The sequence below is a fragment of the Microcaecilia unicolor genome, chromosome 7 (genome assembly GCF_901765095.1).
Source record: "Microcaecilia unicolor chromosome 7, aMicUni1.1, whole genome shotgun sequence".
Taxonomy (NCBI): Eukaryota; Metazoa; Chordata; class Amphibia; order Gymnophiona; family Siphonopidae; genus Microcaecilia; species Microcaecilia unicolor.
The window spans coordinates 254,594,267-254,607,195 of record NC_044037.1 but is presented as its reverse complement, the minus strand read 5'-3'; the positions used below and the strand labels follow the sequence as shown (position 1 = coordinate 254,607,195).

At 45.5% G+C, this 12,929-nt stretch overlaps 1 protein-coding gene across 1 annotated transcript in view; it reads left to right on the top strand.

The window, feature by feature from the left end:
* The window catches only part of EPC2 (enhancer of polycomb homolog 2), a 177,115-nt gene that overhangs the window by 79,698 nt on the left and 84,488 nt on the right, over positions 1–12,929 (top strand). The window contains exon 4 of the mRNA XM_030209088.1: positions 4,578–4,784. Within this exon, the coding sequence (XP_030064948.1) occupies positions 4,578–4,784 (207 nt within the window). The remainder of the gene's footprint in view (positions 1–4,577; positions 4,785–12,929) is intronic.

The following is a 12,929-nucleotide window of genomic DNA, read 5'->3' as shown; positions in this document are numbered from 1 at the left end:
TGTGCATACTGTCTTCTGGTACTGTGTTGATTATGCCATATATAATTATCCCAATTATACATTAGGATGCCCAGCATTTATTCATATGGCTTTATTGTTGGCTACTTGTTTACTACTGTAAGGACTTACACATAGCATTTGGTGGGTCAGATTAAAGAACAGTTTGCTGCATTTCTGAATCGCCCTTCAATCATCCAGGAAGGTACTACAAGAGCACTGGTCTTGGCCACCCCAAGGCCCTCGAGAAATGATTGGTGAAGAGTATTCAATACCAATAAACCCACATGCCATCCGTGTTCTAAGTTAGGCAAGCTGGCTAAGAAAGTGTCTTGCCCAGTCAGGATGTCATCCTTCTTTCTCAGTACACAAAAAGGGCAAAGTATATATTAAGTTCACTGGGGGAAAATGTAGTAACAAATAAACATAAGAAAAGCCATACTGAGTCAGACCAATGGTCCATCTAGCCCACTATCCTGTTTCCAACAGTGTCCAAGCCAGGTTACGAGTACCCGGCAGAAACCCAAAAACAAACCCCACAGTAAAAACACTGTTTACCTTATATTTTCAAAACGTATATATTAGTCATTTAAATTAATATTTTCAGTGTGCTTAGACAACCAAAGAGACTAGCATGGATCTAAAAATCCTAAGTAAAAGCCTCTGAAATCATCAATCATTGCACACAGGTGTCCACAAAACTGCAAGTAACTCAGTAATACAACGTGTGCTTGTATTCAAATTAAGTGTAATCTCTATAATTTTCCTGTTTTATTCCTAATAAACAAGTACACTTACCATTGAAGCAAGTCCCGGGAATATAATTTATGCCAACATTGATGAGCAGCATTGGATAATAGTCATTAGGCTTGTTGAGTCTCGGCAAGCACTCTGTAACAGAGAAACTAGCTTGGTTAATCCATCTGCTCTGCTGGGAGAAACTTCTGCAACTCTTCCCAATTTTAGTCCTCAGTGACATTAAAAGATTAGATTCTGCAGCTTTTCACTCTGATTAAGAGCCTGCAGGTGACTCTGGTCCATCTTGGAGGTGAATTAGCATTATGTTTCAAGAGATTTATATATCCCTTGGAAGGTGAATGTTGGCAGATGAAGACCTGCATGATCTATCCAGTTTGCCCTTCAAAGTGGCTAGAGTTGAATCTGCCACTCTGCACAAGTGTCACTTCTACATGAATAAATATTGTTGGGCAGACTGGATGGACCGTTCGGGTCTTTTTCTGCTATTATTTATTGTGTTACTGTGTTCATATCTGTCTGTCTTTGCCAATTTTAGGGCACAGATTGTAGAAGTCTGCCTGGCACTGGTCTTCCTTCCAAAGTATTGGAGTAGCCGTGGAAGCCAACTCCAGCCTCAATCCTGCTCTGTTTTTGCCATTTATGGGACCCAGACCGTGGAAGTCTGTCCGTCATTAGTCTTACTTCCCAACCTCTGAAGCTGTTGTCAAAGCTCACTCCAGTTATAAAGTCATTTTATTTTTGCTTTAATTGGATCCATCCTTTCTCTATATAGTGTTCCTTCTCTGAGTTACCAGTGGCAACACACATCAATTTCAAACTGTTAAGCTTGGTTTATAAATCATTCCAATTGGGTCGTCCATTCTACCTTAACATATATCTCTCAAATGAGAACTTTGTTCATCACAAAAAAAATCTTTTGCAACTTTTGGGTCTTGGCGTTATCAAATTTTTGTCTACTAGACAGAGCATTCTCAAATGCTGGTCCTTATTTTTGAAAATTTCTACCTGATAAACTTCAAAATGTCTCCTCATATCTTGCTTTTCGCAAACTTTTAAAAACCACAAAGTGACTTCAAAGTCCAGTAGAGTCAACAAATCCAACCTTTATCTTCCAAAATGTGTCCATAAGCTTCAGGCCAAGTTGCAGTGGTGGACCACCAAGACCAGTCTTCTCAAAGGTCTTCCTTTTATATTTCTAGATCATTGCCACTTGCTAATCACAAATGTTTTCTTTCTTTTTCTTGTATTTGTTTAAATAGATATTACACAAGCAAAGCAATTTGCTACAGAAGAAGACCCTTATAGGAACAATAAATAATAATAGATTTTAAAAAATAATAAAAATATCAAGGAGAATTATTTCTGCTAATCAATCAGTCCACAACTTGAGAGATCCGATTCACTACTCAAAGGAAATTTTTTAAGCCATCAAAAATGGGCTATACAGCAGCTAAATTACTTCTCTCTAGCCTTAACACTAAATATCTCCCTGTTCAAGCTTTAAGGGTTTTGCCCACAGTAACTGATCCTACGGGGGGGATCATAGATGGAATATCAGAGTTTCCAAAGATTTCGCATTTGCAAAGGATGCAAGATGCTGTTGCTCAAAGAAAACATAATCTCAAAGAAAACATATCTCACCCCCTTAATTTTAACTAAACATTTACATGGAAAAGAATAAACCACCAAGTTTAATTGCAGTGGGTCTAAACAATAAAAATTGTGTACTTTTGGTCACATCTGGATATATTCGAACCTTGGAATTCAGAGAGACCATGGCCTTTGCTCTGAAAAACAACTTAAGAAGCCAGTCTCTGATTCTAGGGCACACATTATCAATAAAGTAGAAGTCACTGGTTCAGAACAGACCTTTGTAGGAATTCATTCAGTTCCAAATTATCCATTTTTACTGAAGAGACCTGAACAGGACCGTCTTTTTTATTAGCTTGAGGCAGATAATAAGCTTTCACCAATGGTGGTATAGATACCGTAGGAACTTCAAGAATAGAAGTAACAAAGTTTCTATATATTTACATTGCTGATACAATGGGCACTCATGGAAAATTCAAAAACCTTAAATTACAGCATCTTCATTTTGCACTACATGAATGTCAAATCTTTCACATTAATACCGTATTTTTTGGACTATAAGACACACCTAGGTTTTAGAGGCGGGAAATAGGAAAAAAAAATTTGGACTATAAGATGCACTTTTTCCCTCCTCTAAAACCTAGGTGCTCCGGTGCATCTTGTCCGAATCCCTCTCTCCAAGTTCGGAATCGCCCTCCCTAGGGTTACCTCCCCTCCCCCCCGGCCCTGTCACCACCTCTCCCCTTACTCACGCGATCTTCCCTGGTGGTCTAGTGACGTCGGGGCAGGAAAGAGCCCCCTCTTTCCTGCCCAGCGTACTGCTCTGCATCCTCCTGTATGCTGCCTGTGATGACAGTCTCGGCGAGATTCAAAATGGCCGCAGAGAATTGAAGTCTCAGTGGCCATTTTGAATCTTGCCGAGACCGCATTTTTAGTTGCCCAGTTCTGAAAAGGGGCGTGGCCATGGGAAGGTTATGGGTGGATTGGGGGAGTTCCTAGAATTTATGCTTACTGTTGTAGAATAAGGTGGATCCACGCCTAATTTAGACCCAAGGATACCAGGGTTTACTTGATATAAATCCTCGCTTCTAAAGTTAGGTGCTTAAGCGTATTCTATAAATGGCACCTAACTTTTAGCGCCGTTTATAAAATAGCGCTTAGCATATTTTTTTTTCTCAACGATTTTTCAGCGCAATTAATAGAATTTCGTCCTAACTGTTCCAGTCCTTCATTGTAAGCTGGTTCTTGTTCTGTTCCCTTACACAAATTTTAAATAGAGGAGTGTGGTAGCCGTGTTAGTCCACTCTTGGAATATTATATCTTGGACTTCTCAGTGTGGTACACTGAGCCACAACAGGAATATCAGACGCTTGGAATGTTGCCAGGACTTGTTAGAAACATGGAATGAAGGATCGTTAGCTTTATATGGCTTCCAGGAGATCTGAAAATGCCTGTTAGTGTCCTGTGTTAGAAAGCAGAGCAGAACTTTTTATGAAATTCATCAAACCTCACTAAACATCAATAAAAAGCATGATGACAATCTCACTGAAACCACAAGTCTATCCATCAGAAGTTTACTTGCTGTGACAAAATATAGTATTGAATCATTATGCACTATATTAGTGCCAAATTTTTCATTATTTACATCAACGATTTGTGTAGTGTTACCTTCTGGTTTTTAAAGACCTTAAAGCTAGTCCTTGAATTGTGATGAAAGCAAAGAAAATGAAAGGAAGCCCAGTATAGAAATTTCTCCTTATTTGCTTAAGAAATGCCTTGCTGTCATGCAACAATTTCCAGTCGAGAATATTTTCTTGCTTCCTTTTCATTAAAAAGAAGAATTGGGATTAATTAAACCATTTTGAGTGGATTAGAGAGTCAAACTGCCTCTTAACAATAACAACATAATGAAGGACTCTGGGTGGATCATGTTAGCTATTCAAGGAACAGAAGCATTCAGTAGAAGTGAAACTCTTTCTTGATATCTTTGGTTATCAATAGAAATCAAACAAAATAAAACATGGAAAAGAAAATAAGATGATACCTTTTTTTATTGGACATAACTTAATACATTTCTTGATTAGCTTTCCATGTTTTATTTTGTTTGATTTCTATTGATAACAAATTTTAAATGAAATACTAGAGCTAAAAGCATAAATGATAGCCCTTTATTTCTCTGATTTCTTCCATAGTATTTTTACTAAGCTGCACAATTATTGTTTGTTTTTCAGCTTGTAACTCTTCAGGAAGCAAAATTGCTGCTAAATGAGGATGATTATCTTATAAAGGCAGTCTATGACTACTGGGTAAGAAAGCGTAAAAACTGTAGGGGGCCTTCCCTCATCCCTCAAATCAAGCAAGAGAAAAGGGATGGCTCAACGAACAGTGACCCATATGTTGCCTTTCGTCGAAGAACGGAGAAAATGCAGACCCGAAAGGTAATTTGGGATTATGTTACTATGTTAAAGATGTAAGAGGCATAAATCATATTTAGAAATTCTATAAACCTAGAAGATGTAATTGCACAATTTGACAAATTGAAGAGTAGCAAATGCCTGGCCCGGATGGTATTCATCCCAGAGTACTGATAGAATTAAACAAGTGAGTAAGGGTTAGGAGTTAAAAGCAGCATCAAAAAGGTGGGCTTTTAGCCTAGATTTGAAGACAGCCAGAGGTGGAGCTTGACTGACCGTCTCAGAAAGTTGATTCCAGGCGTATGGTGCAGCAAGATAAAAGGAACGGAGTCTGGAGTTAGTGGTGGAGGAGAAGGGTGCAGATAAGAGAGATACCCAGTGAACGGAGTTCCTGGGGAGGAGTGTAGGGAAAGATGAGAGTGGAGAGGTACTGAGAAGCTGCAGAGTGAATGCACTTACAAGTAAATACGAGGAGTTTGAACTGTTTGCGGAAACGGATAGGGAGCCAATGAAGTGACTTGAGGAGAGGGCTAATATGAGCATAGCGACACTGGCGGAATATTTATTTATTTATTTGTAACATTTGTATCCCGCATTTTTCCACATATTAGCAGGCTCAATGTGGCTTACAAAATACCGAAATGGTGAGCACCAAGTACAGTAAGTATTAAACAAATACAATTAGAAAAAGGGTCAGCTAAGGTAGTGATAAATGGGTACAATAAGGGACAAGGAAATAAGAAATAAAATGTCCATTGCAATGTATGTATAGATGCATTGTAGAGTTGAGGCATTTAAGTAGAATCAATAGAGTAGGCCTTGCAAAACAGATAGGTCGCTTGAAGTTTTGATGATCGTGCATCGTTTTCACACTCTTTGGTAATGCATTCCACATTTGCGTACTTAAGTAAGAAAAATTGGATGCATAGGTTGATTTGTATCTCAGTCCAATGCAGCTTGGATAGTGAAGGTTCAGATAAGTACGTGATGAACTGATTCTGTTTCTGGCTGGAAGGTCTATTAAATCAATCATATATCCTGGGGCATCACCGTAGATTATCTTGTGGACCAGAGAGCAAATTTTAGTCGTGTGGCAGAATTTTGAACAGATTGAAGAGGAGAGAGATGGCTAAGTGGGAGACCTGTGAGAAGCAAGTTGCAATAGTCTAAGCGAGAGGTGACAAGAGTGTGGATAAGGGTTCTGGTAGTGTGCTCAGAAAGGAAAGGGTGAATTTTGCTGATATTATAGAGAAAGAAACGACAGATTTTAGCAGTCTGCTGAATATGTTCAGAAAAGGAGAGAGAGGAGTCGAAGATGACCCCAAGGTTACAAGCTGATGAGACAGGAAGGATGAGAGTGTTATCCACAGACATAGAGAATGGGGGAAGAGGAGAGGTTGGTTTAGGGGGAAAGATAAGAAGCTTAGTCTTGGTAATGTTTAGTTTCAGATGGCGGTGAGACATCCAGGCGGCAATGTCAGACAGGCAGGCTGATACTTTGGCCTGAATTTCTGCTAAGATTTCTGGTGTGGAGAGGACAGCGTATCAAGGAGTAAGCGGTGATCAACAGTGTCAAAAGCAGCAGATGGTTCGAGAAGAATGAGGATAGAATAGAGACCTTTGGATCTGGCCAGAAACAGGTCATTGGAAACTTTAGCAATTGCTGTTTTAGTTGAATGAAGAGGGCGAAAGCCAGATTGAAATGGATCATGAATAGCTTAAGATGAAAGAAAGTCAAGACAGTGGCGGTGAACAGCACATTCAAGTATCTTGGATAGGAAAGGGAAGAGGGAGATGGAGCGATAGTTGGAAGGACAGGTAGGGTCTAATGAAGGTTTTTTAAGGAGTGGTATGACTACAGCATGTTTGAAGGCATCAGGAACAGTCGCAGTGGAAAATGAACATTCCTTGTCATCAGCAGCAGATGAATCCATTATGAATGGGTTGTGTCCACCTACCAGCAGAGGGAGATAGAGAACACTGAAAACCATAGTGCCTCTAGGACGGCTAGCTCCATCTGCCTTTCAGTATTTCTCTATCTCCCAGCAGGATAGGAGTCAGCTTGTTCAGCTCCTTGAAAATTTCTGCCTGGGGAGGCTTCTGTGCTTGGCCAGTTGAGCTGAGGTGTTGTGGCTGGTGGTGCCCACTTTAAAGGCACATAGGTTCGCACTTTCCCTGCCTTTGTGGATGCAGGTACATAGATTCGCCCTTTCCCTGCCTTTCCCACTTCCCCCTTGTGGATGTAGGCATATAGGTTCGCCCTGTTCCTGCCTTTCCCACCCTCTACTGCCTCCAGAGTACCTCTGTAGCTGTTTGCCTCTAACTTTCCTCACAGCGTAAAAAAAAAAAAATGCGCTTTTTATGCACTGCTATTCTGAGGCTTTTATTGACTTGTAGCATGACCGGAGCTCGGTGGACTCCGCTTCTGAGGTAAGAGCGGTACTCAGCTCCTCCGGGGAGGGCCCGTGGACGGCGTTCTGATCGGTGTGATTTTGGTGCGAAGCCGCCATTTTGTATTTTATTCCGCCGTTTTTTGGTGATGGCTGCTGAGGGAGTTAAGCTCTGTTCCTGTTGTGGCAAGCGCAGATCAGCAGCGGGGCTCTGTAAAACGTGCTGTATAGACGGTAGAGCCAGTACGAGCAAGGCGAGCGATGAGTCTTCCCGCTCAATGGAGCTGGCAGCAGGCGCCATCTTGGAAGCGCCGCACGGCTTGACTCCCGCGGTTGTGGAGGAGTCTATGAGCAGAGGGGTGCCTCGGGCCGAGGCTACCAGAGGAGCTCCATTCCCCGTAGCTCCTAATTCAGAGACAGGAGGTCAGGCTGAGTTTTTCTCCTCTGAGTTTTTGCTTATTTTACATAAAGCCTTCATGCTGAAAAGAGCTCTGCCGCTGGTGTCTGAGACTGTGTTGCTACCTGGTCTCCCTCTGACTGATGATAGCCTGGGGCAGATGTCAGAAGTGGATGCCCCTGAACCTTGGATGCACGCTAAACATAGACGGGTAAATTCCCCGTCGGAGAGTGGTGCACCTCCCCCCCCCCCCCCCCCCCCCCCCCATGCTCGGGCTGTGGGGACTCTGAGGGATCTGGCAGGCCTTCGTGGTCTGAGGAGCCAGAGGAAGGTGCCGGTTTGCCACTGGATCTGGATGATCCCACTGCGGTTTGGATTTTCCACCGCGATGAGCTGCTAGTGCTTATCTCTGATGCCTTACAGGCCCTCTCTATTGATGATCCTGTTAAAGGCAAGGCCTCCTCTGGTAATCCGAGGATGGCGAGTACTAAGAAGCCTGCTCTAGCCTTTCCTTTGCATGACTCCATCCAAGAGCTTATTTCTGCTCAATGGGCTGACCCAGAGGGGCCCTTGAAAGTGGCCAGGGTGATGGGGCATCTTTACCCTCTGAGTGAGGAGCACTTGGCCCGTTTTGGGATGCCTAAAGTGGATGCCTTAGTCACGGCTGTGACAAAAAACGACCACCCTCCCAGTAGAGGGAGGGGTCGCCCTGAAGGACATTCAGTACCGGCGCCTGGAATCAGCGCTAAAACGGTCCTTTGAGATTTCGGGCCTAGCCTTAAGGGCATCTGTTTGCAGTTCTTATGCTGCTCGAGCCTGCCTTTCTTGGTTACAGCAGGCAGTGGAACAGCCCGTGGATGGTGCGGAGTCCCTCGCTGAGGTTGCATCGCACATGGCGTCGGCCTTGTCATTTTTAGCTGAAGCCCTCTATGATCTGCTCAGAGCTTCAGCTAAACAGATGTCTGTGGCGGTGTCCATCAGCCGCCTTCTATGGCTACGGCATTGGGCGGCTCACATGGCCTCTAAGCAAAGGATGGTGAAGTTGCCCTTTCGGGGACTTCTGTTATTTGGAGAGGAGTTGGAGAGGATTGTTAAAGACCTGGGGAATGCTAAACCTCAGTGGTTACCTGAGGATAGGCTGCGGCCTTCTTCCAAGGGTCAAGTGGTTTCCTCCTCCTCTAGACCTCGCTTCCGTGAAGCTAGAAGGTATCGCCCGGGGTACTCTGCTGGGTTTACTTAACGTGCTCGTTTTCAGCAGAGGAACTCCTTTCGCTCGGACAAGCGATCCGCAGCGGCCGGTGCTAGGCCTGGAGTTCAAGGGCGACCCTCTCAATGATGGTGCGCCGGTCCACTCCTCCTTTACAGCTGTAGGAGGACGTCTTTCCCTCTTTCTAAAAGAGTGGACCAAGATTACCTCGGATCAGTGGGTCCTGGACCTGATCAGAGAAGGTTACCGATTGAAATTCAATGCCCCGGTGAGAGATGTGTTTTTGGAGTCCTGATGCGGACTGCCGTCAAACGGGCGGCGGTAGAGGAGACCCTTCAAGTCTTGTTGCACCTTGGGGCGGTGATCCCTGTGCCTCCCGCCGAACACGGCTGCGATCGTTACTCCATTTACTTTGTGGTGCCGTGAAAAGGCAGGTCTTTTCGGCCCATTCTCGACTTGAAGCAAGTCAACAAGTCTCTGAGAGTGCAGCATTTTCACATGGAAACCCTGCGCTCCGTCATTGCGGCGGTACAGCCCGGAGAGTTCCTCACGTCTCTGGACCTAAAAGAAGCTTACTTGCACATACCTATTTGGCCCCCGCACCAATGGTTCCTCTGATTTGCGGTGTTGGGAAGACATTTCCAGTTTCGGGCCTAGCCTTTTGGCCTCACCACAGCTCCCCGAACCTTTTCAAAGGTAATGGTGGTAGTAGCTGCCTTTCTCAGGCGAGAGGGTATCCGAATTCACCCGTACATAGGCGACTGGCTCATCAGAGCGGACTTGGCAAAAGAGAGTCATCATGTCACAGCCAGAGTGGTCTCAGTACTGCAATCTCTGGGCTAGGTCTGTAATATACCCAAAAGTCACCTGACCCCCTCTCAATCTCTAGAATATTTGGGGGTCCGGTTTGACACGGCCTCAGGGTTTGTTTTATCTACCTGACCAAAGGCGGTGCAAGCTTCAGAATCAGGTCCGTCTGCTCCTGAGGATGCCTCGCCCGCGAGCTTGGGACATTGTCCAGCTGTTGGGGTCGATGACGGCCACCTTAGAAGTGGTGCCATGGGCGAGAGCGCATATGAGACCTCTGCAGATTGCCCGGCTTCAACGATGGTCTCCGATGTCCCAGGATTATCAATGCAGACTCACGTGGCTCCCTGCGGCCCAACTCAGTATGAAGTGGTGGCTCTCAGCATGCTGTGGCGAGGAATGCCGCTAGCGCTTCCCAATTGGTGCCTGGTGGTAACGGATGCCAGCCTGAAGGGCTGGGGAGCACATTGCCAGGGAAACTATGCCCAGGGTCTGTGGACACCCGAGGAAACGGGGTGGTCCATCAATCGCTTAGAACTGAGAGCGATATTTCAGGCGCTTCTGGCCTTTCGCAAAACCCTGGACGGACTGGCTGTCAGAGTTCTGTCGGACAATACAACAGCAGTAGCCTACTTAAATCGACAAGGCGGCACTCAGTGCAGAGCACTGGCCACGGAGGCCACTCTAATTTGCCACTGGGCCGAACTACATCTGTAGCTTCTGTCAGCTGCTCACATAGCAGATCAGAGCAACGTGCAAGCCGATTTTCTAAGCAAGCATCAAATCGACCCAGCGGAGTGGGAACTGGCAGACGAAGTGTTCCTTCAGATTTGTGCCAAATGGGGAAAGCCCGTAATGGATCTTATAGCGTCAAGCACAAATGCTTAAGTCCTGTCCTTTTTCAGCAGACGGAGAGATCCTCGCTCAGCGGGGTTGGATTCCTTGGCTCAACCCTGGCCTCCGGGCCTCTTGTATGTGTTCCCTCCTTGGCTCTTAATAGGGCGGCTGCTCCTGCGAATTCGGCTACATCAAGGAGTGGTGATCCTCATTGCCCCGGATTGGCCCAGGTTGCTGTAGTAGAATGCGGACCTGCGGCGGATGCTGGTGGAGGCTCCCCTTCCTTTGCCTGTGGTTCCGAACCTGTTGATGCAGGGCCCGGTGACCATGGAGGATCCATGCCGCTTTGGTCTTACGGCATGGCTATTGAGAGGGCGCAATTGAGAGACAAGGGCTATTCTAACAAGGTCATCTCCACTCTCTTGCAGGCCTATGCTCGGATCTGGTGCCAGTTTGAGGCATGGTGTGCTTCTAAAGCGATCGCACCCATGCGGGCTTCTGTCTCACCAATACTTGACTTTCTGCAGGTGGTTTACAAGAAGGCTTGGTCTATAATTCCATGCGTGTTCAAGTGGCAGCATTGTCATGCGTTCAGGGGAAGGTCGCTGGCCTCTCCCTGGCTTCACATCCGGATATTGCACGGTTTCTGAGAGGGGTGCTTAGGCTCCGTCCTCCCGTGCGGACCCCTTGTCCGGCCTGGAACCTGGGGCTAGTATTAAAGACTCTTCAGTGTTCGCCCTTCGAGCCGCTGAAGCGAGCTTTGGAGAAGGATGTGGCTCTAAAGATGGTCTTTTTGGTGGCCATTGCATCGGCGAGACGAGTATCTGAGCTCCAGGCGCTGTCCTGTCGAGACCCTTTTCTGCAATTCTCAGAGTCCGGAGTAATGGTACGTTCTGTGCCTTCCTTCATGCCTAAGGTGGTTTCAGTGTTTCACCTAAACCAGCCTATCTGTTTGCCCTCCTTTACTCGGGAGGAGTTTCCAGAATCCTTTGGGCAGTTGCACCTCCTGGATGTGCACCAGGCTCTGTTGCAGTATCTGCAGATGTCAAATGCTTTCAGGACCTCTGATCACTTTTTTGTATTGTTGTCAGGTCCTCACAGCGGGTCTCCAGCGTCTAAAGCCGCTATAGCCCGTTGGCTTAAGGAAGCCATTTTTTCTGCATATCTGCTGTCTGGCCAGCCTCCGCCTGACGCCTTTAAGGCTCATTCCACAAGAGCGATTTCTTCCTCTTGGGCTGAAACTGGAGCACTCTCTCTTCAAGAGATATGTAGTGCAGCAACTTGGGCTTCTAAGCTTTCTTTTGCCCGACATTACAGGCTGGATGTGGCTGTCAGGAGGGACGCGCTTTTTGGAGCACAAGTGCTGGCGCGTGGTGTGGCTTGTTCCCGCCCTATCTAGGGATTGCTTTGATACATCCCATTCGTAATGGATTCATCTGCTGCTGATGACAAGGAAGGGAAAATTAGGTTCTTACCTTGGTAATTTTCTTTCCTTTAGTCATAGCAGATGAATCCATGATCCCGCCCTGATTGACTCTGTTTTGTGTTCAGTTTTTCCTGCAGACATGTTCCCTCTTTGGGAGAAGTTGGAAAACAGTCTTCAGGATTTCTGTTCTTCTACAGGAGGTTGAGTTCGTCCCTCCTTTGTGTTATTGCTCCTGTTCTGGGGCGTTCGTTCGCTGTGAGGAAAGTTCATGTTATGCTACTTTGCGGTTTAACACTGCTTTGGAAGCTTCAAAATACTGAGAGGCAGACGGAGCTAGCCGTCCTAGAGGACTATGGTTTTCAGTGTTCTCTATCTCCCCCTGCTGGTAGGTAGACACAACCCATTCGTAATGGATTCATCTGCTGTGACTAAAGGAAAGAAAATTACCAAGGTAAGAACCTAATTTTCCCATTGAGGATATGACAGGTAAAAGGGTTGACAGTAGGCGAGATAGTGCTAAGTAGATGGGTGGGAATAGGATCAAAGGAAAAGGTAGTTAGTTTTGAGGAGGAAAGAAAATGTGCAGTTTTCTCTTCATTGATTTCAGAAAAGGAAGAGAAGGAGGCAGGAGTTGAAGGAAGGTTAAGAGAATGGACTAAGAGAAGGAGAGGTGGAGGTGACTTGGTTGAAAATTCAAGTTTAATCTTGTGAATCTTAGCCAGAGTCTGGGGAGGAAATGAAGGGGAGAGTTGGAGGTGAAGGCACTTTGATGAGCGAGTTCAGTGTGGCAAAGAGACGTTGAGGGTTTGAGCCAAGAGAATTTGTCAACTGAGTGTAATAGTCCTGTTTGGCAAGTAAAAGAACAGACTGGAAGGAGGTCAGCAAGAATTTGAAATGTATGAAGTTAGCAGGGGCACGGGATTTCAGCCAAAGGCATTCTTCAGAGCGGGCACAGGAACGTAGGTAGCGGATTCTAGAGGTCAGCCAAGGCTGGGGTTTGGTACGTTTTACAGAACGGGGAAAGTAAGAGAGTATCCAGAGCAGAGGAGAGAATAGTATTATAGGAAGAGATAGCCTCATGACAGACTTGGATAACATAGTGGTT